This window comes from Lepisma saccharinum, chromosome 2 (genome assembly GCF_977018435.1).
Source record: "Lepisma saccharinum chromosome 2, izLepSacc3.1, whole genome shotgun sequence".
Classification (NCBI taxonomy): Eukaryota; Metazoa; Arthropoda; class Insecta; order Zygentoma; family Lepismatidae; genus Lepisma; species Lepisma saccharinum.
The window spans coordinates 108,563,254-108,586,738 of NC_139230.1; the positions used below are offsets into that span (position 1 = coordinate 108,563,254).

Consider the following 23,485-nt stretch of genomic DNA (forward strand, 5'->3'; position numbering starts at 1 on the left):
TCCACAATTTCATGCCAAGGATTTATTCTTGCGCTGGTGGAAGAACTACACGCTGGTGCTTTACGCAACAGATGCCCTCCAATTGTTCCAGTACACACCACAAAATGAAAGAAGTGTGCCTTCCAACTGTGCAATGGACAGAATAAGACTTCTGCCAGCTGTGAGGGATGCCAGAAACCAATTTGTGGAAAATATGTTGCTGTCGCTGTCAAGCGTGCATATTGTTCAACTTGTGCTGATGTCTAACAAACTTTGGAACATATTGTGTGTTCATTCGTAGTTTATGTTCATGTGTAACCTCACTTTGAAACATGTTATGTACTACTTTGTAATACAGTATGTAACATTGTTATTCGTACACATAGAATTTTCCGAGGAAAAAATGTCATATCTACTAGTAAATATAATCAGTTTCATATGTACCTGAAAATTAATGTTAATTAAGGTTTCACCAACAAATGTCAATAAAAATGTATGTTCAAAGTGAATAAACAGAGCATATAATTTGTGTGAAAAGAGAAAAAACACGCTGTTTCATGCAACATTGTTATTCGTACAGGCAAGAGTTTCAATCTTCATTGCATACAGCGCCACCGCTATTCGGGCAATTTTGTGCAGTTTGCAACAAGTTTAAACATGCAGCCGTGCTCACTGTCAAGCGGAATGCTGGCGCAGGTATTGTTGTAGGCCTATCGTCTATCTATCACCGTGTTCGAAATGGGCAAGGTGAAGGAACTTAGTTCCGATCTGAAGGATGTTATTATAAATTTGGCCCTTAGAGGTTATTCGTTAAGAAAAATTGGACAAACAGTCAATAAATCACACTCCACAGTTCAATACATAGTAAAAAAATTTAGAGAGGAAGGTTCAACACAGAATGTGCCGAGAAAACCAAAAGAGAGATGCTTGAATAAATGTGATGAACGCTTTATTTTAAAAAGAGTGCGAGAAACCCCCCCGACTAAGTGTTCCTCAGTTATGACCATTAGTAGAATGTTGCTGGCAAGATGATGTCAGATCAAACTGTCCGATGTGCCTTGTGGAAGCATGGATATCATGGCAGAATACCACTAAAGAGGTCGAATGTAAATAAGGTGAATCGCAGGAATAGACTTTCATTCGCGAAAGAGCACATCCACAAGGACCAGGAATTTTGGGATAGTGTCATATGGTCAGACGAGTCCAAGATTAATATATACGGGTCAGATGGGATAAATAGGGTTTGGAGAAAATCAAATAAAGACAATGATCACATTAACGCAGTTCCAACAGTTAAACACGGTGGTGGGTCATTAATGATTTGGGGCTGTATGTCGTCGAAAGGTGCTGGTACCATCCACTTTATTGATGGTATCATGGATGCATATGTCTATTTGGACATATTGAAGAACAATGTAAAGCAGAGTGCCCAAAAAATGGACATGCCGCCTATCTACAGATTCCAATGACATTAAGCATAAGGCGCGAGTTAACATGAATTGGCTAATATGAAATGTGCCCAAACTACTACAAACACCAGCTCAAAGTCCAGACTTGAATACCATTGAGCATTTATGGGCAATTTTGAAGAGGCGAGTTCATAAAGCAGGCGTCAAGTCCAAACAAGAGTTGAAAACTGTTGTGCAAGCCGAGTAAACAGGGCCGTATCAAGGTTTGTGGATGCCCCTGGGTAAAATGTTTGGTGGGGGCCCCCCCATTTTTTTTAATATTCTTTACTAGGAGCTTTATTAGCTCAATATGTTAACCACCAATTTTCAGCAGTTGAAATGGTATACCTGATTTTAGAATCAGTAGTCATTCACAATCGAACATATCGCAGATAGGTTTGCAGGGAGAATAGCGCAGTAAAATAAAGTTACAGGATGAAAATTGTAGCGCTATAGCAGCAGTAAAATTCTGCGTCTAAATGTCTACAGTATATTATGAAGATTGAACACCGTAACTACAATATATGGTAAATACTAAGGGGGTTCAGTTGGAAACAGAGAACTGAGCAGTAGACTGTACTTACGTACATAATTTATTATAAATGATATTATTTACAATGAAGAGTAAACATGTCACTAGATATGCACGGTCCATCTACTGGACAATTACCAACAGGTTCATTGTGGAAATTGTAGTAACTACACTTTCTTCAAGAAAATTCCCAAAGTCTTATAGTAGACACACTTTTCTTGCCTTTTTCGCCGAAAATTCATCTACTATATCATCGAAGTCCAATTCACGAAGAAGTTCATGTTCAATGTTTAATAAACAAAGATTGGATAAGCGATCCTGTCCCATGGCAGCACGAAGTCTGTTTTTCATTAATTTCATTTTTGAGAAAGACCTTTCTTCACTGCAGTTTGTTACCATTAAGACCAAACAAATTCTAACATAACTTGTACTCATGCGAAAGCACATTGTGAAACAGGTTAAATCTTATATATTGTCATTTCAACATCATTCATCATTAAAAAAATCATTTACTCTTAATAGGGCTTGAATTTCTTATAAGGGTCAAGTTGTCCCCCAACGGCGGTTTTAGGTTAGTCTAAAATCCGACTGTTCTAGTGTTAAAAAAATTACACAGCCCTCAACTTCTGCATCAACAACCACCGCTTCTCCGCCCAAAACCTGGACTTCGCAGTTGCCGTGCACACCAACCATCATAATATTCCCTTCAATGACTGCTTCCAGGTAGCGATCATCCACCCCATGCCCCAATCCACCAACACCTCAGTACGTACAAGATGGGAGAGGGCCTACATATCAACCATGAGTGCAACCACACCCACTGGTCTTGACAAGGCCACCTAGTAATGCCCCTCATCTTCATCACCACCTTTCACCCACACCCCCACCACTCACAGTTTTCGACAAGCCTGGCGAAAGAACTCCATACATACATTTTTTTGCAGCACTGTCAACACTTCTTTTTTCTGGACCTGGCAACACTGCAGACCATGCTATTGCTTTGTTTTTATCACAAGTTCTACACCTTTTGTCTACTCCTGAAGATGTGAAGCGCCATCACGAAAGTTTGAAGTTTTTCTGCATCTGGTGAGTGTTTACTCTCTCATCTTTCACTTTTTATTTAGCCCTTGTGGCTCTCCTTCCATTTATCAATTTTTTCTGACTTTGGAATGAATCCTTTCGAGTACAACTCACTTCAACTGAACTGCCTATGATCCCTCATTGTTTCCCATGCCAAAGCCATGTCCCATGCATGTTTCCTGCACTCATGCTTGATATTGGGCTAAACACCTAAAAGCCTCACACCCAAACTGCCTCTTTCCACCATGCACCCAAAAATAAAACCCACGATCTTCCCACTAGCGAGAAACTTTGCTATTGAGCTAACCCACACCATGTACCGATCCCAGCTTAATCGCACCCAGGAACTGTCCTTGTCCATCCAATCCCTAACGAAAATCCTTTTGTTGACCCCAGGTGACTTCCACCAGAAACTTGAATCTCTCTGGCAATGTAGCCCATTCCATCACAAACGACCTTAGCAACAAACACCTTCACAAACTGTCCAACCTCTGTCGCCAAGCTTTTCAGGCTAGCTGCACTTTTCCCCTTCCACTCCCAAATCCACATGTCCTCTACTGCCTGACCCTTCCTTGCCATTAACCCCCCCCCTCCAGCACCACTACTGAACCCTCCTAAACACCAAAGTCGCACCCACAATTCTTGCACCTTGGAAAATAACCAGTCCACAGACAGACCCACCACCAGATCCATGGTCACCAATGACCCTAACCTACCCCAAAACAACCAAACTGTACTAAATTTATCCTACCACAATCTCACAACTGCCAAAATAGATGTTCTATCCAAAGGGCTCACCTTCTCCCCCACAACTCCCCACAACCAATTCCAGCTCCTCTTCGATATCCACGCCTTTGCCAGAAACCTCAGATGGCAACACTTCTGGGCAAAAAAACATCCTCCAGACTACGACCAATGAAACCCACCCAAGCCTCCTCCATTTTGCCCACCATCCTCCCAAGATCCTCCCCCCTGCCCACCAATCACCCCCTGGAAAGATACATCACTACCACAATCTCCACCATCACTGACAGCTCATTTCTTGACGACCTCCACAACAAACCCAACCTCAATTCCCACTAAGAAAAAGCTCTTCAAGATCTCCACCAGAACCATCACATCAAAATCCTCCCAGCTGACAAGGGGTCCACCACGGTGGTCTTGAACTCTCAAGACTACCTGATGGAAGCTACTAGCCAGTTGACCGACCCCTCCACCTACAAAACCACCACAGTAGACCTTTCAGCCACACACATCAACAAAATCCAGGAATTTATCCATACCTGAGGCCCCCTGAGGGCCTGACAGCCTCCACCATATCCATGCTCATCCCAGACAACCCCCACAACCCCACTTTTTACCTACTGCCCAAAATCCACAAACCTGGCAACCCTGGTAGACTCATCCTGTCCAGTTACAACTCCCACTCCGAAAGAATTTCAGCCTTTGTTGAATTCCACCTTCTGCCTCTTGTAAAAGCTCTGCAATCCTACCTCCGGGATACCAACAATTTCTTCCAGAAAATCAACATCCTCCCACGATTACCTGCCAACACCATCCTTGCCACCATTGACGTAACTTCCCTCGACAACAACATATCTCACTCCCATGGCCTCCGCTCAATAGAATCCTTCCTCAACAACAGACCAAAACTACAGCACCAATTTCCTGCCTCACCTAGCCCACCTTGTCCTCATGTGCAACAACTTCACCTTCGACGACAAGCACTACCTTCAAATCCATGGCACAGCCATGAGTACAAGAATGGCTCCATCCTATGCCAACCTAGTCATGGGAAAACATGAACAAGAGTTCCTGGAGACCCAATCCCTGAAACCTCTCATTGATGACATCTCCATGCTCTGGACACATGGAGAACGATCCCTGTCCACCTTCCTAGACAAACTAAATCACATCTGCTCCATCCAGTTCACCTGGACCCACTCCACCAACCAAATCACTTTCCTTGATGTGGACGTGCACATGAAGGAAGGTAATTTGGAAACCTCTATCCACATCAAACCTACCAACCACATGCAATACCTACACTTCTCCAGCTCCCACCCAATTCCGCACCAAGAAAGCCATCCCATTCTTCCCGGCTCTCAGGAGTTAACACCTCAACACCTCACCCTCCTCCCGACAGAACTACAACCTCCCCCTACACCAAGCCTTGGTAAACCATGGATATCCTTCCACCCTGGTCACTAAACAAATATCTCGAGCTGTTTCATACACCTCCACCAAGAAAAAGACCACCAACCCCCCCCCCCATACTTGTCACCAAATATCACCCCCACCTCAAAAAAAACAGACACACTCTACCTTCCCTCCTTCCCATCCTTCACAGTGGCACCAGAAACATCTTCCCCGACAAGCCCAGAGTTGTTTTCAAACTCATATTCAAAGTCCATATTAAGGCTGGGTGGTCTTCATATCAAGATTAGTTTCCCCGAGATGTGTTGGTTATCTAATAGAAGATTGAGGTCTGCCAACAAATCCTTGAGGTCATTCACTGCTAAACCTATAACCTATGATCACCGCAAAAGCCCCTCACTTCCAAGTAGTACACCTTGGACTGCATCTTGAAGACTAGCGAGGCTCTGGTGTCTGTACTCATAGTCAGCATATTCCTCTGTGGGGCTTGTGTTGTCGTCCATATTGTCCCTCATCTTCGTGATGAGCCAAAAGTGGCAGAAAAACGACATAATATTAACTAAAACAAATCAAATCAATCTGGAAAAGCCATAGCCAGAGGCACAAGGGGTTATTTCATAGTTTATGCACATGCTACTAGAAGAAGCAAAGTGCATTGCAAATGAACATATTTCTGAGGTACATTCAATAATAGTTGGTCTGGTCAAATCAGAAGTAGACACTAATGTAAGTTCAAGCTCTGAGGTGCTGAAAAATCTTTATCTACATTTGGTTCAACTCTGCTGCTGCTTTGTGGCTGCAATACATTAGGATGCTCGATAGTCTTTGAAATTTATATTAAAGTTGAGCGTATTGAGAAGTGGAGTTTAGATCTTCCATCAGTTAGGCATATGTTCTCATTTTGCTGCATCAGGGGCAACACCTGTGCTACAAGTGCACATCTGTATGTAGAGGAAATGATGAAATTTAACATTTCAGCACCTGGTATCTACAAAAAATCAGCAATGGACTCTAAGACAAAGTGACTGATTTAGAACTGTATTTTTTTATTATATTTGTTCAATGTATTGACAGTGGCGGCGATTAGGGGTGGGGGCATGGGGAGCAATTCCCCCTCCCCTTTTTATACACACTTTTTGTCCCCGCATTATGGTCTCTTAATGCTAAGCCTTGTCTACCAGTGGATTTGACCCGAATTCCATTTTAAATATGATTCTCTCTAATTGCAGTAAGCAGAAAGTAAAAGGTCCTTGTCCCTCCTCCCCCCTTCCAACAGTTTAGACACCTAATTGCTGCAACTGTGTGCGTATAAATTTTTAAACAACAAGAACAACATGTAACAAACGTAAGTGAACAAAACACTGCAGAAAACAATATGTTACGTTTTCACCAATATCATAAGAAATGGAACACGTAAATTTAGGGAAACACATGACTCTGTATTAAATTACATATCTCTAAAGGCATGAAACAAAAATCAATCTCTACAGAAAATCATAAGATATGAATTTGATTCATTGACTTTCGAACATAAATTACATAGTTTCTTATGTATTTGCTGTTTTTTGTGTCGGAAACCAACTTTTACGCTAATTCAAAAAATTAAAGAAAATATATGAATCTAATCTAGCAAATTTTCTGCACTTTCATTTTGGTTATCTTCACTTTTTGTGTACAAGATGGCGGATTTTCCTCCAACATTTGGATGGTGGATTATTAATGTATTATTCACTATACCATTCTGCACAATTTGGCACAAAAAACATTTGTGTTGCAATTATTTCCAGGTGAAATCGTTTATTTCCTCTACTACAGAGAGCTTATGTGCCCTATAAGGGCTTCAGGTCATAGCATGGTCCCCACACATCAAAGGCTTGTTGCACAAACCAAATGTTGTTTGCTTTACTTCCTCGGGATGTGACAACATGCCCATAGCAATATTCATGATGGTTAGGCAATTATACATGTAGTTTTCAGTTTTCTTTTGTTTGTAATATCAACTCTGACTTCATTACAATGAATACCCTATGTCAATTATGTCATCAATGAATATTTGAATTGTAAAGCTTGTCAGATAAAGATATGAAGAAGGAAATTGTTTTCTAGTGGGAATTCACTTGTAGTTATGACACACCTTTCTAAAACTCAAGCATTGTTATAAATGTACAGCTAATGATACAGTGCAACACTTGCTCAGCAAAATTCAAGGGATTAGTGCATGTGGCAAGCACTAACCTTCCTGAAGAAGCATTAAAATATCAGAAAGAATTTGACAAAAAGCATGAAATATCACTACTGGGAATTAATATTGGGAAAAGTTGGGGGACATCCCCTTTGGGAACCTACTTTTACCCACACACCTGCCAGATTCAATTCCCTGCACATTCGTGGTAACAGCAAGAAATAAGTTAATAAGGATCCTTATTTCGTGTGCTTCACATGTTCTCTAGTTTCTCTAATTATGTTTTTCTCTCACTTTCTGGCTATCTATTCTCCTTATTGATTGTTTGATTGATTGATTGAGTTAAAAGTTTTGGGTGCGTCAGCACGTAAGGCCATTTTGCACCCTTCTATGTACAGGGATTGTCCAATAAGTATTGACATTGATTTTGTCACGCAATGGGAAGAGGTGGAGGGCGGTCTCTGTGGGTGGGATCGGTGTTGCAGGATGTCACATGAGCTAGGAGACCCAACTCAGTTGCCTCCGAGCCTTTGGAGTGTGTAGGTCGCACCTGAAGTGAAAGTGTGATTAGTGCTCACGTCGAGAGTAAAGATGCAGCGAACCACCGAGCAGCGTTGTGCCATCAAATTTTGTGTTAAACTGAACAAATCTACTATGGAGACTTTTGATATGATCCGTGAGGCTTACAAGGACGAAGCCATGTAACACTGAAAATGTGGCCAAAGTGCGAGAACTTCTGAACAGTGATTGCTGATTAAGTGTTTGTTTGATAGCACAGGAGTTAAATTTACTGAAATCCACTGTGCATTCAATTGTGACCGATGATGATTAGGGTATGCCGCGTCCAAAGGGAGATTGCCGATTCCTGGCTGCTGCATCATGACAATGCACCCAGTCACACATCGCTAATTGTGAGGGAGGCACTGGCCAAACATTGTGCACAATACCCTACAGTCCAGATATGGATCCCCCTGGTTTGTTTGTTCCCTCAGATCAAAAGGAGCCTGAAAGGACATCGTTTCGGGATGATTGAGGTGGTGAAAGCAGCTTCGACGGCGTGCCTGAACAGCCTTGAGGTTGCCGACTTCCAGGAGGCGTATGAAGAGTGGAAAAAGTGCAGGCAGCGGTGCATTGATGCAGGAGGGTCATATTTTGAAGAATATTAACACACTGTACATATATCTTCAATAAATTTCTTTTTATGACTTCAGTCCCGATACTTATTGGAAAAACCCTGTATATGGAAACCGGTCATGGAGACCTACTATAACGGCTGGGGATACGTCGGGCTGACCCCCCGACTATTCCAATACTGGTTGAAGATCTCCACGCTTAGAGGTAACGAAGGAATGCGTGGGAGGGAGGCTGGCAGTCGGTAGGTATGCCTAGGCCCTTCATGGGCTGTTGCGCGACGGATTATTATTATATTCTGTATATGGAAAAATATCCTTTATCTAAAATTCTGACCCTTCGGAAAAATTAAAAGTGCTAGGTTGTAAAAAGACCTGCACAAAACAAGCACAACACTTTAAAATGTCAGAATGTATTAAGAGCTTCCTCACAGATGGTGGAAGACACCAGTTCTTCACAAAAATCTAAAAATGTTGGACACAACAGGGAAGATTAAAATAAAACTCTGTCTGAGGAAAGCAAAGTTGGCACATTCAACAAGAATATGTCGAACACTTAACACAACGTTACAAACATGACACATTGGAGGGTCCAGCCCTTGGATAACTGTGTCCAATACACAGTCTGGTAAGAATAACTTCTTCTTGACGAGAAGGACGGGACGAGGAATACCATGCACCTGTGGTGGGCTTAATAGTGTGAAGCTAGTTACCCATCTCCGCATCCCACTCGGCCTGCCAAGTGTCGAGAAGGCAACAACGAAACACATTCTGCAGGTTGCTAGCTGGCAGCAGGTGGATGAGAATATCACCGTCTGTATCAGCAGATTTGGCGACAGCATTAGCTTCGTTCCCCTGTATTCTCATGTGGAGAGGGACCCAACAGAAGCGGACATTGGCACTGGCAGATAAGGACACTAGCTGTCGGAAGATGTGTTGCACACAAGGAATTTCTTCAGACCATTGACATCAGCAAAGTCCAGTGCCTTGAGGAAGGCGTACAACTCTGCTATATAGATGTAGAGAGTAACTGGAACTTTGAGAGTCTAGGACGAAGGTGCAACCTACTGACTCAACTATCTTGGACCCATCCATATAAAACATGTTAAAATTGGGGTGCTTCACGCGAAGCTCTAAGAACCGCTGCTGGTATACGACCATCGGTGTTACTGCCTTTGAAAAAGCAGGCAAAGAAAAATCTATGGAAGGTGAAGGAAACTCCCAGGTTAGGAGAGGTGGAATGAGTGGAGAAACTCGAGGAAGATGACTATAAACACCTAGTGCTGACAGGATCTCGTCTGCACAAACACCGAATGGTCGAGTAGCATGAGGATGAAGCCGGTACAAAGCCAGCCTTCTCTCATCGGAGACAGTACAGTCCCGTGCAAATTAATCGGAACAAGATATTTTTATGCATGATAGAGTCTCAAACTTGACTATGGTTTCATTATGATGAATCTATGACAAATCGTGTAATACAAATTATATAACATAAAGAACAACATATTAGCTATTAGGAAATATTACAAATATGTACTTTATTGTTTCTGAATAGTGTAATTGATGAATTAGGGTATAAGTACAAAAATACATAAATTGTGTAGTTATTGTCGTATTTCAATTAATTCGCACGGGACAGTAGACATCATCTCTGATTGGCCTACTTTATTTGAAATATTTTCTCAACGTTCATACATTTATTAGTGGGCGAATTCACACACATGTACAGTCCCATGCGAATTAATTGAAATACGACAATAACTACACACTCTATGTATTTTTTTGTACTTATACCCTATTTCATCAATTACACTGTTCAGAAACAATAAATTACATATTCGTAATATTTCTTAATAGCTAATATGTTCTTCTTTCTGTTATATAATTTGTATTACACGATTTGTCATAGATTCATCATCATGAAACCATAGTCAAGTTTGAGACTCTATCATGCATAAAAATATCTTGTTCTGATTAATTTGCATGGGACTGTATGATAAGACATATGCAAGGGCATCGAACGAAGATGAAGCAAGTAATTTAGAATATGCTGCTGTCTTCGCAGAGACAGCGACAGCTCAGGTGCCTCTACATACAAACTTTTGACAGGGCTGGTACGGAAAGCACCGGTACATACCCCCCGAATACCAGCATGATGAACAGTGTCAAGAATTCAAAGCCGAGATGGACAGGCGGACAAATAGAAAATGCATCTGTAATCAAGCTTCGACCTGATGAGTGATCAGTACAGGCGAAGCAGTATTGTCCCATCAGCACCCTACAAAGTATGAGCTAAAATGCGTAAAATGTTGAGAACTCGGAGACAGGAGAACTTTAACTGGCAAAAGTGAGGTTGGCAGATTAATTTCTTATCGAAAATGAAGCCCAGAAAGCGGACCTCATTCACGAAATGCAGCGGTGATTTCCCCATGTACAGGTCAGGGTCAAGATGGCATGTATGCTGATGACAAAAGTGAATGAACACGGATTTCTCAGATGAGAAGGTGAAACCAGTTTGGGAGGACCACTCAACCAAACGGTTTATAGGCAGTTGGAGCTGACGAGAAGCTGATGTGAGATTCCGTGAGTGGCAAAAAATGGTTAGGTCGTTCACATAGAGAAGACCATATACAGGGGCGAGAATGTTGGTGATAAAACTGTTAACCGCTATGGCAAACAGAGTCACACTCAGCACGCTGCCCTGCAGGACACCATTCTCTTGTGGGTGAGAATCAGAAAAGGGGTTCCCAACACGTATGTGGAAGAATCTGTCACTAAGGACACTTAGAATAAAGCATGCCATGTGGCCATGAATAACTCATGAGTGCAGTTGCTTCAGAATACCAAATCAGCATGTTGTGTCATAGGCCTTTTGGAGGTTGAAGAAAACTGCAATTAAGTGTTCCTTCTTCAAGAAAGCATCCTGAATATGCATTTCTAGCTGAACCAGATGGTCCAGCATAGAACAATTGAAGTGAAACCCACATTGAAAGTTATTAATAAGGGAGTTCTCCTCCAAAAACCAGGAGAGATGCTTGCTGACCATGTGCTTCATTAGCTTGCACACATAGCTAGAGTTGACGAACTGTATCTTTGCGGGTGAACCCTGTCCAAGTCTGGCTGCGCAGTAGCAAGGGGGAGGAGCTACCAGCTGCGCGCCATTATCCTTGCGTTCTGTCCTTGATGTCGACCACACAAAGAAAGGGTGAGTAGGTGGCAACTACATAAACGTATATCTCTCACACTCTGAGCGGAATAGCCAAGACCATCCGCAAAGATATAGCTCGTCAACTCTAGTTAAGGCAACCAGCCTGTAACTAGAAGCTGTGGTGTGTTCTTTGCCTGGTTTCAGGATAGGAATAAGAATTGCCTCCTTCCAGGATACAGGGAATAGATCCGCCAACCAAAGCCTGATGAACACCGTGAGATGACACAGATGACATAGCATCTCGTAGTGGATCCTGTCCACTCCAGGAATTTTGAAGTGCATTACCAAACTCCCATTCGGTGAATGGACAGTTGTATGGCTCGGTGTTATGACTTGGAAAAACTAGAGGACATCGTTCCTCACGGTCCATGTCACAGCGGAAATGTGGTTCGTAATTTTCCGAGCTCAAAGCATCAGAAAACTGCATGGCCAAGATATCTGCTATGTCTCTGGAATCAGTGTACAACGTCCCATCATGCTCTACTGCACTCAGGGGAGAAGATGCACCCCCCTGGATGTGACACATTTTTGTCCAAATGGCTTTCGACGAAGCCTGCTTCATCAGAGAAGACACGTATTGGACTCAGAATGCCTTCTTACTGGCTCGAATGAGAAGATGGGCATCCTTAATGTGGATCGGCTCGAGGTTTGCAGCAGTTTGGTTCCTGTTGAACCGATCTAGGGCATGATTGCGGTCCTTGATGCACTGATCTCTGCAGTCCACCAGGGGATTGGGTGTCGCCTCGCAGGTCCACTGGGATGTGGATTCAAGACGTGTGCAGCATCAAGGATGCGTGACACAAAGATATCTAGGGCGTCAATTGCTGGCAAAGTTGACACAACGTTGATTTCAAGGTCCACTGCATGCTCAAACGCACCCTAGTCAGCCTGGCTGAGATGCCAGTGAGGGAGTTGTTCGCATGAGTGCTGAAGATGTTTGAAAGTGAGAAAGAGAGGGAAATGATCACTCCCACAGAAATCAGTGTGAATGCTCCAAGAGGTGGTAGGAGCAAGGCTGGGATTGAAAAAAAAGAAAAAGAAAAAAAAAAAAACCGAGTATGTGCCTGAGGATGGACTGAAATATATGGTAGTTCCGTCATTCAGCAACGTTAAACCTGATGCCTCATGAAATAGATCTACAATCTGACCCTGAGGCTCTGTACAGACGGAGCCCCATAAATGATGGTAAGAATTAAAATTGCTAAAAAGAACCATAGGAGAAGGAAGTAGTTCGAATACAGAAAGGAGATCCTCAAAAGAGAATCGCTCCTCCCTTGTGATATATACACAACACATAGATATTGGCTGTGGTAGATGAACCCGCACAGCAACAGCTTGGAGGGGGGGGGGGGTGGTGAGAAAGATTGGCATCGAGTGAATGGAGTCTCAAACACCAATTACTACTCCACCGTGTGCACGATGACCTTCAGGAAGCTTGTTGGTGCGGTAAAGCATGTATCCATTTAGAATCACTGATTTGTTTGGGCAAAAATGTGTCTCTTGGAGACAAATGAGGGCAGGGTCAAATTCAGAGATTAAAAGTTGCAGTTCTTCAATGTGCGTGTGGAAACTGTTAAGGTTCCATTGGAGACAAAAGGTCATGATGTATGGATTAGCGTGACCTTCTAAGATGTACTCTATTCGCACCTTTGTAAATTCCTCATCTGCGGCTTCATCCGCTATCATGTCCTCAGGCAGGGACACAGAGGGTGCAGGGGATGGGAAAGGGGAAGTGGTGGTGAATGCTTTCAGCACCCGCTTGGCAGCTTTCAGCTGTGCTTTGAGTTTCAGGGTGGTGGATACCGAGCTGACTGGAGAACTGTTACATTTTAAAAAGTGTTCTCTCGTGTACATTACTTTAAAGGGTGAGTGTCTTCGCTGTTGAGTGAATGATGGTCGCTGGCTTGCTTGATGAAGCATGAGAGACTTGCGAAGGCACTAGTGTTTGGGTAGAAGCATTATTGGTCTGGATGCCTATACTGAGACGTGTTACGGCAGCAGCGGCAGCAGTAGAAAAGGACACAGGTAGAGTTGTGCAGACACTTTCATTTAAACGGCGTTTCACTTCTCCAGCAGAGATTCGCTTGGTTTCTACCAACTCTCTGATTTTCTTCTCTTGCTGGACGGTTGGACATTCATGGTGCCAAACAGTATCGAGGTTGTCTCCTCTAGTACGACTCTTAGATACAGGGAGATCAATGAAGATGGAGATGATTGAAATGAAAATATGAAAAACCTAAGATAGTTCACCTTGAGTGCAGTTGATGCACTTTGGACCAAAAGTAAATGGTTCTGCGCCATGATCAGGCTCACCACAGTTCTCACAGATGGCAACAGTTGCCTTGCAGGAAGGCTGGGTGTGGACAAAGTGTTGAAGCACCGCATAGGTTTTGGGATGTCGGCTAGACATCGAGACTATAATTTCCAGCCTGCACTTTACCTGGGAGAATGGTCGTAGCAAGCGTGAGGATTAGCGCAGCCGTGTGATTCTCCGGACTTTCGTGTCTTGATTCACTGTACTGCTGTCACATGTTGATCAGTGAGTTTGTTCAGGATCTCTTCCTAGGTTGCCTTTAAGAGATCCTAGTGGCATATCAAACCTTTACAGCTGTTCAGTTGACGGTGCGGTTCAATATGAACAGGTAAGTCACCCAAAGTTCGTAGATTGAGAATATTGTTCATCTGGCGATCTGTGCTTGACCTGATAAGGAGACTCCCGTTTCCCAGTTTCTTAATCTCTGGAATGTCGGAACCAGCAGCGTAGTCTAGCTGTTTCTTCAGTAGGAATGGTGACAGGTCCTTCAAAGTAGCAGCTCCATTCTTCCTTGTGGTTTCTGATGAATTGTCAGTCTCTGTCGATTCAACTATGCTTATTACAAGATAATGTGGCACTGTCGTGCCGTCGCTTGTCTTTCCAATAAATTTAGCGGACTCGAAGGATGCACACGGTTTGGGGGGGTTCCCCCCATTTGAAGGTGATTTGGTACCCCCTAATCAATAAGATTTTCAAAGGAGGGTCCATAAATTGTCGCCTCAACATGCCCTCTACCCCCTACCCCCAAAAATGAAGGCTACTCAAGGACCAAGCCTAAATCCCTGAGGCCATGTTTGCGACTGCAACTACCCCTGCAGCCAACACTGTCCTATCGGCACGTGCAACTAACACTTTGGGATAGGGGTTTTATATCGAGGTTGTCTCCTCTAATATGACTCTTAGATACAGGGAGATCAATGGAGATGGAGATGATTGAAATGAAAATATGAAAAACCTAAGATAGTTCACCTTGTATAAACATTTAAATAACGTATTTAGAGATTCTACATAAACTGTATAGTCCTGGACACTTCTAGATTTCAGCAACCTTACTGACTTTCAACGGAATCATTACAAAGTACAAGTGTCCCTAACTGCACATATAGCAGTGGTTTCATCTGCTTAGCATACATAGTGGTAGTTAGTAAGACGTCTACCAATCAAAGTCCTGGATTCAAGCCAAGTACAGGTATGGCTATTTCTGTGTGCCACTTCATTAATTTCATTTCATCACTGCATGTAAATAAATAGAAAAGGTAATTAACTAGTAACTAATAATAAGTAATAACTAAACAAACACACACTCACTCACATATATACATACATGTAACCATCAATTTTAAAATTATGTTATTTCAGATTTCTTTTCATTGATTTGAAAGATGCATATGTGCATAAACATATACATACCGAGCTTCGATTGACACACTGTGCTTCTTTACAGCTGGCACACCAATATCAATTGCAAAATCCAACCAATCTTTCATAGTTGTTTGGTACACTTTGTGCAGAACTCCACTTTCACCTGCTTCAAATTTATTTACAGCAATTCCTTGACTGTCTTTATCATGTGAACTTTGTACATTGTCTAAAATTCTGTTTCCACCTACTGTCTGAGCAGAAATACTCTGCAAGAAAAGATAAGAACCAAATTTAGAAAACAAAAGAACATTGACTGCTTGCATTCTGCCACATCTGCTAATTGCGAAGATTAGGATGAATGAAGGAGGGACACTCATAAAGAACACCCATGTCCAAGACCGAATTCAAACACAGGACCCCTGGCATTGTAGTGCACTGTGTGCTAACCACTAAGCCACGGAGGCAGGCAACAAAATAACATGAATAACATAGTATCTACTGTAGATGTTTCCTGATGCTGAAATAGGGTAAGAAAGTTTTATAACAGTAAAATAAAGGTATGTTTTGTGATTTTACTCTGATTCTACTGACTCCTCTTTATGACTCTCTTTGGCAAGTGGGTGTGAGCACACACAAAATATTATTATTAATGAACATTAGTATAACACTCTCACCAAGTATATCATTTCTGTGTGAGGGTGAAGTCTTGAAGCCTCAGAAAAGAAATCATATATTGGTTAGAAGTGCACTAAACTAAAATAAGACATTCTAATTATATGAATATATCAACAGCAATATAATTTATTTTAAACTCTGAGGGAGAGAAATTATAAATATTTATAGCAGTAAAAATGTAAGGAAATATTTTATATCACATATGTTTTCTGAGAGATGTACATACTATGCTGATGCAAAGTCTACTGGTAGTAGGGTCATTTCATATCGGATCGACCAATTTCAGTCTGAGAAATCAGCCTCAGAGCTAACATCAGGACTCAATAGCTTTGGAACTACTGATCACAGCCCATTGATGTTTACACACCAAACAAACCCCAACCAAAGAACACACATTGTATCAAAATACCTCCACAGTTTGTTTACATTAGCAAAAAATAATCCAAAATATGCCTTAAAAAGCCTTACATGTTAAAACATGCATATTTTGTGTGAGTGAAAATACAATTGTAACCCATCCAGGAAAGTGGCATTACTTTCTCTAGTAAACGTGATGTGGGCTACCTCCACCTCTAGCACACAGCGCATGTCATATGTGACTGAAGATACAAAAAAATGAAAAAATACCGTAAAATGGTGGATTATTGAAATGGTGTACCACAAAAGGGACAGAGGGGCAGATGATATCCAAGCTAAGTTATGCACACTACATAATCAGGCCTTCTAGTAATGTGTGTAAAAATTCCAACTTGTTATTGCAAAGCATTAGTGCACAGTAAAACTAGACCGTTAAATGCTGAAGGCATTTTCAAACAAAGAAAGAGAGAAAGAAAGAGAAAGAGAGAATGAGAGAGAGAGAGTGAGAGTGAGTGAGAGAGAGAGAGAGAGAGAGAGAGAGAGAGTGAGAGTGAGTGAGAGTGAGTGTGTGTGTAGTTTCTAAATTTAATATTTTTTGAGGACCAATCAGGCACTGGCACCCCCTGTGCACATGCTTATGCCCATCTTTGAGATTAGCCCAACTTGACAGAAAAGCAATGCTTAATATCAAAAATACAAATAAAAAATTCCCATGTGGTTTTCATCAGCATTGAATATTTTTACACAAGTAAAGTTCTATGGTGTAAATCTTCATGAATTCATGATGAAAGTTGTGCAAATTACTCACAATTATAATAAAAATATATTAAGAACTTACGTTTTTGCGAGTATCTATGCTGCTTCCACAACGTTTCGGGATGCAACTGCTCCCTTCTTCAGGCTGTTCACTTTTGGTTATATACAATTCATAACCGTGTCGACCTCTTGTTATGTATAGGATATGGAATTGGTTAAGTGTGTGTGGATAAAAACATTAAAAACCTAACACCCATAACTGGTGCACGTCATATTATCACGCTGTTTTCCTGATTAAAAATTGCTCCTTGAAACGTTAAAAGTTTAAAACTAAATAGCCATGGCTCGCGTGTGCTGCAATTCCAATCTTGCAATCTTGCACATCGTGGAAGCAGCATAGATACTCGCAAAAACGTAAGTTTTTAATATATTTTTATTAAATCTTCATGCATATCAAATTTGGTTACAATTGTATCATACTGTAAATTGAAATTTCAATGTATACTGGAAAATTGGAATTACAAGGTGGCACAGGGAAATGGGAAATTTTGAATCTAGGATTAGCAACACTGTATCGCTGGCATTTGTTCAAGATCAATACTACATCATTGAGAAGGCTTTGCATTTAGTAATGATGGTGCATTTGAGTGGTGAGGAATGTGTGGTCGCTGTGAAAGCGTTTTGTAAGAACGGTGATAGTGTGACTAAGCACAAAGGGTATTTCAGCAGCATTACCAGCTAGGACATCATGGTCGTGTCCTATCAGCTCACACAATTACAACCTGGGTGCATAATTTCAAAGAAACTGGTTCAGCCATGAAGAAGCAGCCCCCAGGTGGGATGTTCGAACAGTACGTACCCCAGAGAATATGGAATCAGTTCAAGTTGCCATTAGGAGGAGCTATCGTCGCTCCATTCGACAACATGCATCAGTGGTACAGTTGAGTCGAAGAAGCGTACAAAGAATAATGCGTGAATTACAGTTCCACCCCTATAAGTTACAGATTGTGCAGCAATTACATCCTTATGACCCTGTGTTGCATAAGGGTTTTTGCGAACAGGTATTGGCTAAGGTTAATAAGGATGCCAATTTCCTTAACAATTTGTGGATGTCAGATGAAGTCCATTTCCACCTTAGCGGTTACATTAACAAGAAGAATTTCTGTTACTGAGCAAAGGAAAACCCTTGTCAGCTTCACGAGCATCCGTTAGATAGCACCAAGGTTACAGTATGGTATGGAGTGTCATATCCTGCTGTCACCAGTCCTTATTTTTTTGAAAGTGAGGAGGGCATTGCAACGACAGTGGCATCAGCTCAGTATGTTGCTATGCTTGAAACACACTTTGCACTGAAGTTGCACGATGCACATCTTGACATCAAAAACATGTGGTTTCAGCAGGATGGACTGCTCGACAGTCAATGGAGGCCATTTGCAAATTGTTTGCAAGGTGGGTCATTTCACGTAACGGTGATATTCCATGGCCTCCGAGATCCCCTGATCTCAGTGTTTGTGATTTCCTTCTGTGGAGACATCTCAAAAGCAAAGTTTACAGCACACATCCTGCTGAACTGAACAGAAGATTGAAGAAGAAATCACTGAGCATTCCAGAGCTTCCACAGCAGACTATCAGAATGTGTACACCAAGATGAAACACATCTTTCTGATGTCATCTTCAATAAGTAAAGTGACATGTAAGTGCCATAGTTAATGCCATTGTTAACGCACTTCAATCATGCATATTCTGTACATGCATTTCCATGCATAAAATGTATTTTTTCCTGTGTTTCTTCATGCATTTACATCAATTGAAATTTTCCCATTTCCCTGCACCACCCTGTGTATTTTAAACCCTGAATAGCATTTAAATTTAAATATACAAAAACTAACAAAAGGTAAATTTCTATGGAGGAAACTTTGCAAAAAGGTCTTCACAGAAAAGTTTTAACTCCACTTACCTCTGTCTTATCCTCAATCCAAGTAAATATTCAAAGTGTGAAAGAAGTATTTCTTTTTGTCCATTTTATGTTCAGTTAGGTTAATTGTGATTGTATCCACAGTTTAAAGTGAGATCCAAACAATTGTGCAACATGCTTCCACCAGGAATCAAATCCAGAATCTCTTAATTACAATGAAATAAGGCCCCTGATGTATGTAGCATATGGAAGTAAAGTAGTGCTCACAATATAACATTTTATCCAAATACTGAATTTAAAAAATTCAATTTCAAAAATACACGAACAAGCTTACTGGTATTATTAGTTTAAAATTACCTGATTTGGAAGAGACAATTGAGTTACTTCTGCAAAATTTTCACTGCCATCAAATTTTGGGAACTTCTTTCCTGGAGGAGAAAGTAATATCACTTTACTAAAGAGAGACTGAAGGCAATGTTCAGTGTTTCATAGGATGTTGTGTTACGTAACAGATACCACACATCAAAGTTTATATCTGTCATGAGTGAGAAAAAAGTAAGTTGACTTTACAGGAGAAGGAAGAAAAAACATTATATATTGATTGATTTGCTTTATTTTACTTCGCTTTTTGTGCCACTTTTGACTAATTTGCGAAGATGGGGATGAGTGATGATATGATGAAATTGATGAATGGACACTCACAAACATCCATGCCCAGGCCAGGAATCGAACTCGAGACCCCTGGCGTCATAGCGTGATGTGCTAACAACTCAGACACGGGGGCTGGCGACATTATACAGTCCATAAAGTCCTGCAAAAAACTAAAACTCTATAACTTGAAAACTATTAAGTTTATTAACAAAATATTTTGTGTGTACTTACAGCAAGGTTCAAAGTTTATTTCCTGCTTGTTAGGTTCATCGCCAAACCTCCAATTGTGCACCATTCATGTCCAAACACTGTTGCAGTCTTTTTGTGAAACCGAGAATTGCATGCTGACGGTGCTCTCCTGGGATATTCAGAATCACATCTCTTATTTTTTTCTTTTAGGTCATCCAGATTAGCTGGTTTCTGTGAATACACCTCGGTCTTTACATGTCCCCACAACCAATAATCGCAAGATGTTAAGTCTGGTGATCTTGCAGGCCAAGGTGTGGGCCCTCTTCGGCCAATAAATCTACCTGGAAATTCTTTGTAAAGAAACTGCATTCTCATGTCACAGTCTACGTCTTTCAGATCATGTACAAATTTTAACTGGCCTTCACCTTCTTGCCTACCATCTTGTGTAATGTTGACTTCGGTATTCCCAGTTCCAGTGATCTTCGTTTCAGCGATTTCAATGCATGCTGTCCTGCACTGACTGAATCACATCGTCACTCGATCCTGGCCTTCCACTGCATGGCAAATCTGACACACTTACCGTTGCCTTGAACTTTTCATATCATCTCTTGATACTTGAATTTGCTGGGGGTGGTTTCCCATATGTTGTCTGGAACTTTCTCTGCACTGAAACACAAGATTTTAACTCTGCAAACCACAGAACACATGTGCCTTTTCCTGGATGGACGCCATCTTAAGTCACATGATCACGTGATTACCAGTGCAAGCGTCACTGGGCAGTGTGGGCAGAACAAAACTTTAAACTTCCACCCTTCTCACCAAAAAAATGTGTATTGTTAAACCCAACAGCTAAAAAGTTATAGAGTTTTAGTTTTTTGCAGGACTTTATGGACTCCCTATATTCTAATATTTGATTAAAACTATTGGTTTCCAGCATATGCTAGTTTCTTTTTAACACAATGCAACATACTGTATAATATGTATTGTATCTCATGTAAATTTATGGTAGTTACAGAGAAAATGGACTAATATCATTTTGTACACAAGAATGATTGTTCTTATATCCCTTTCAATTAATTACATATGGGAAGGGATGCTCCACTTCAGAGGCAAACGTGTCATTACATTTCATGTTGCATTCATACTGTGAATTCTGGGCTTTGTGATATAACGTTTTTATTTATTTAATGATGAAAGTTATACATTAGGGTATAGTGATATGAACAAAGGATTAAATTTCAAAATGAAAGGGCTCATAACTTTTTTTCTTTCCACCAGGGTAGATCACCATTGTGCTCAAGACAATATTTTCTGTTTGACGCAAACAAGGAATAGCTGGAAGCAGAAAAAAATTATGATTTGGAGAGTTTTGTGTCATGCAGACAGGGCTGTAGGTTTATCATATCGAGTATGTTGTGTGTGCCAATGAATAAGAAAATCATCTTGTACCGTTCATCAAAAGGAACAAAGCAGCATGGCCAAAAAATGGTAAAAAATAGAAACATGTGACTTTTGAGTCTTGCAGATTGCCTGTCTTCCATGATTATGCTGCTTCTCTTCTAGATGCCTCTTGCACATAGCTAATGCCCAGTGGCATGCAAGGAGGGTGTTCATATCCCTAGCCCATTTGTTATCTCATTTTGGGATACTCTGGACACATTTGAACTTGAATCTCTGGTGTTACATACAACATTTTTGGACCTACTTTGTCCAGAAGGTAGAGGGCACCACATCAAGTTGATGACTTGTTGAGCATAACTTCAGGATTTTGTTGCTCATATGCAATGATAAAAGTTTACACAAATAGGTACGGAAAGGCTTCAGTTCTGAGTTATAGGCTTTCACAACATGTGGGAACGAGAACATCTTTTATCTTAATCCCAAGAATTGTGAAATATTCTCAACTTCACCTATTTTAATGTGCTACCTTGAATGGCATTTAAACGTACCATCATTTTATGGAGGACCGGGTTCGATACCCGGTGAAGGCACATGGCACAGGGGTTTGGATCCCACTTTAAACCATAGGTCCCCACTTTAAACCATAGGTCCAGTCCTGACTAGCCTTTCTGTGCATAAAGTGGACTTAAAACACCAAATCAAACCAAACCAACTTTATGGAGACAAATATACTATCAAAGCCCTATGCAGCTTCTGCCTATTCACGCATTCGCATGTGCACACCCAAATAAATCTGTAATGCAAATCATTATTATTATACTTTTTCATTGAACTCTATCTCCTTTGAAACATCAAGTGTTCCCATGCCGCTTCACCAAGAGAGGAAGTGGAGAAGCGTGTGATCACTGATCAGTGATATCAACCCGCGTCAACTGAGCCACACTCGGGGCTCACACAATGCAAGTTTTGTTCCCTCTGAGGCTATTTCAGCAGTCACGTAGAGGATGCTGATTGGGTCTCCTGGCTTGGGCACAGTGCCAGGGGAATTTGCATCATTTAGGAAAGCCATGAACGCAGCAATCGATGTGTTAGCAAATGTAGTGGTGATTGTGTGACAGAGTTGACGCAACCCATACATCATTGCAAATTGAGGGATTTTTTTTTTTAGAAAAGGGAAATTTCGATGGTATATTGTCCCTAGGATTCTGTCCCAAGTATGACAGGGGAAGAAAAGGGGGAAGGGAAGGAGGGCAACTGAAATCGAAACGGGTGTTTCAAACATGCCTGATATTGCCTTTGCTTAGTGCATCTTGGCCAAAATAAACTGTCTCTGTGGCGCAGTAGTCGAATTATCAACCTGCGCGAAGGGAGCATACATTAATCAGCCAGCTGATATGCATTGTGTGGGGCTGTTACTGCATTGCAAATTGTTTAGCACTGTCAAGAGCTCGTACCTGTTTCAGCGCAAACTGTTTGATTTCATGATGAATATGGAAACTGTACATAGCGAAAGCAGAGACTTACTATTTAACATTGTTGAATTTTTGGAGGGAAGCAGGGCAGTGTGGACTGAGTGAGTACTGTAATTTTCTTCAAGATTTTCTCCTGATTTTGCTTGATTTGCTTGGTTTGATCAGTCTGTCATTAGAAATAAACAACAGCTAGATAGATTGCAACTGATTTCCTCCATGTGGTAATTGGATCGGCTTCTTTGGTGTATGCCAATGTTACTACTCTCCTTGTTCATTAATATCAGCAGAGCGTGGGAGGAAGTTTTTATGAAATATTTTGCAAATCGACAATAGTATTGATATTGTAAATCGATGTTTCCATGTTTTGAGTGATTTTGTCAGATTATCGAATGCTGAATTACATATTGCAAATAACATCGCTCTTCTCGTGAATGGCTGGATAACTTCTAAAATATTTGAAATTTGTAAAAAATCTGTGTAAAAAAAATCGTGAAATATAATTCTGCCATAGCCTCATTTTCAGTGAAAGATGATCAAAACTCGGGTTGCCAATATACGAGTGCTATCCAGAAAGTCACTCACATTTCAGTGGGGTGCCACTAGGGGTGGGGCGAGCGCTGCCATTTTGTGCAGGGACTTCTGCCCATTCAGTGCGCATCCAGCTGTGAACACGTGAA

At 41.2% G+C, this 23,485-nt stretch overlaps 1 protein-coding gene across 1 annotated transcript in view; it reads right to left on the reverse strand.

Moving 5' to 3' along the window:
- The window catches only part of LOC145984107 (KICSTOR complex protein SZT2-like), a 324,200-nt gene that overhangs the window by 212,745 nt on the left and 87,970 nt on the right, over nt 1–23,485 (reverse strand). The window contains exons 9-10 of the mRNA XM_083117530.1: nt 19,453–19,523; nt 15,441–15,658 (exon numbers count right to left, since the gene is read on the reverse strand). Coding sequence (XP_082973656.1) covers nt 15,441–15,658; nt 19,453–19,523 — 289 coding nt within the window. The remainder of the gene's footprint in view (nt 1–15,440; nt 15,659–19,452; nt 19,524–23,485) is intronic.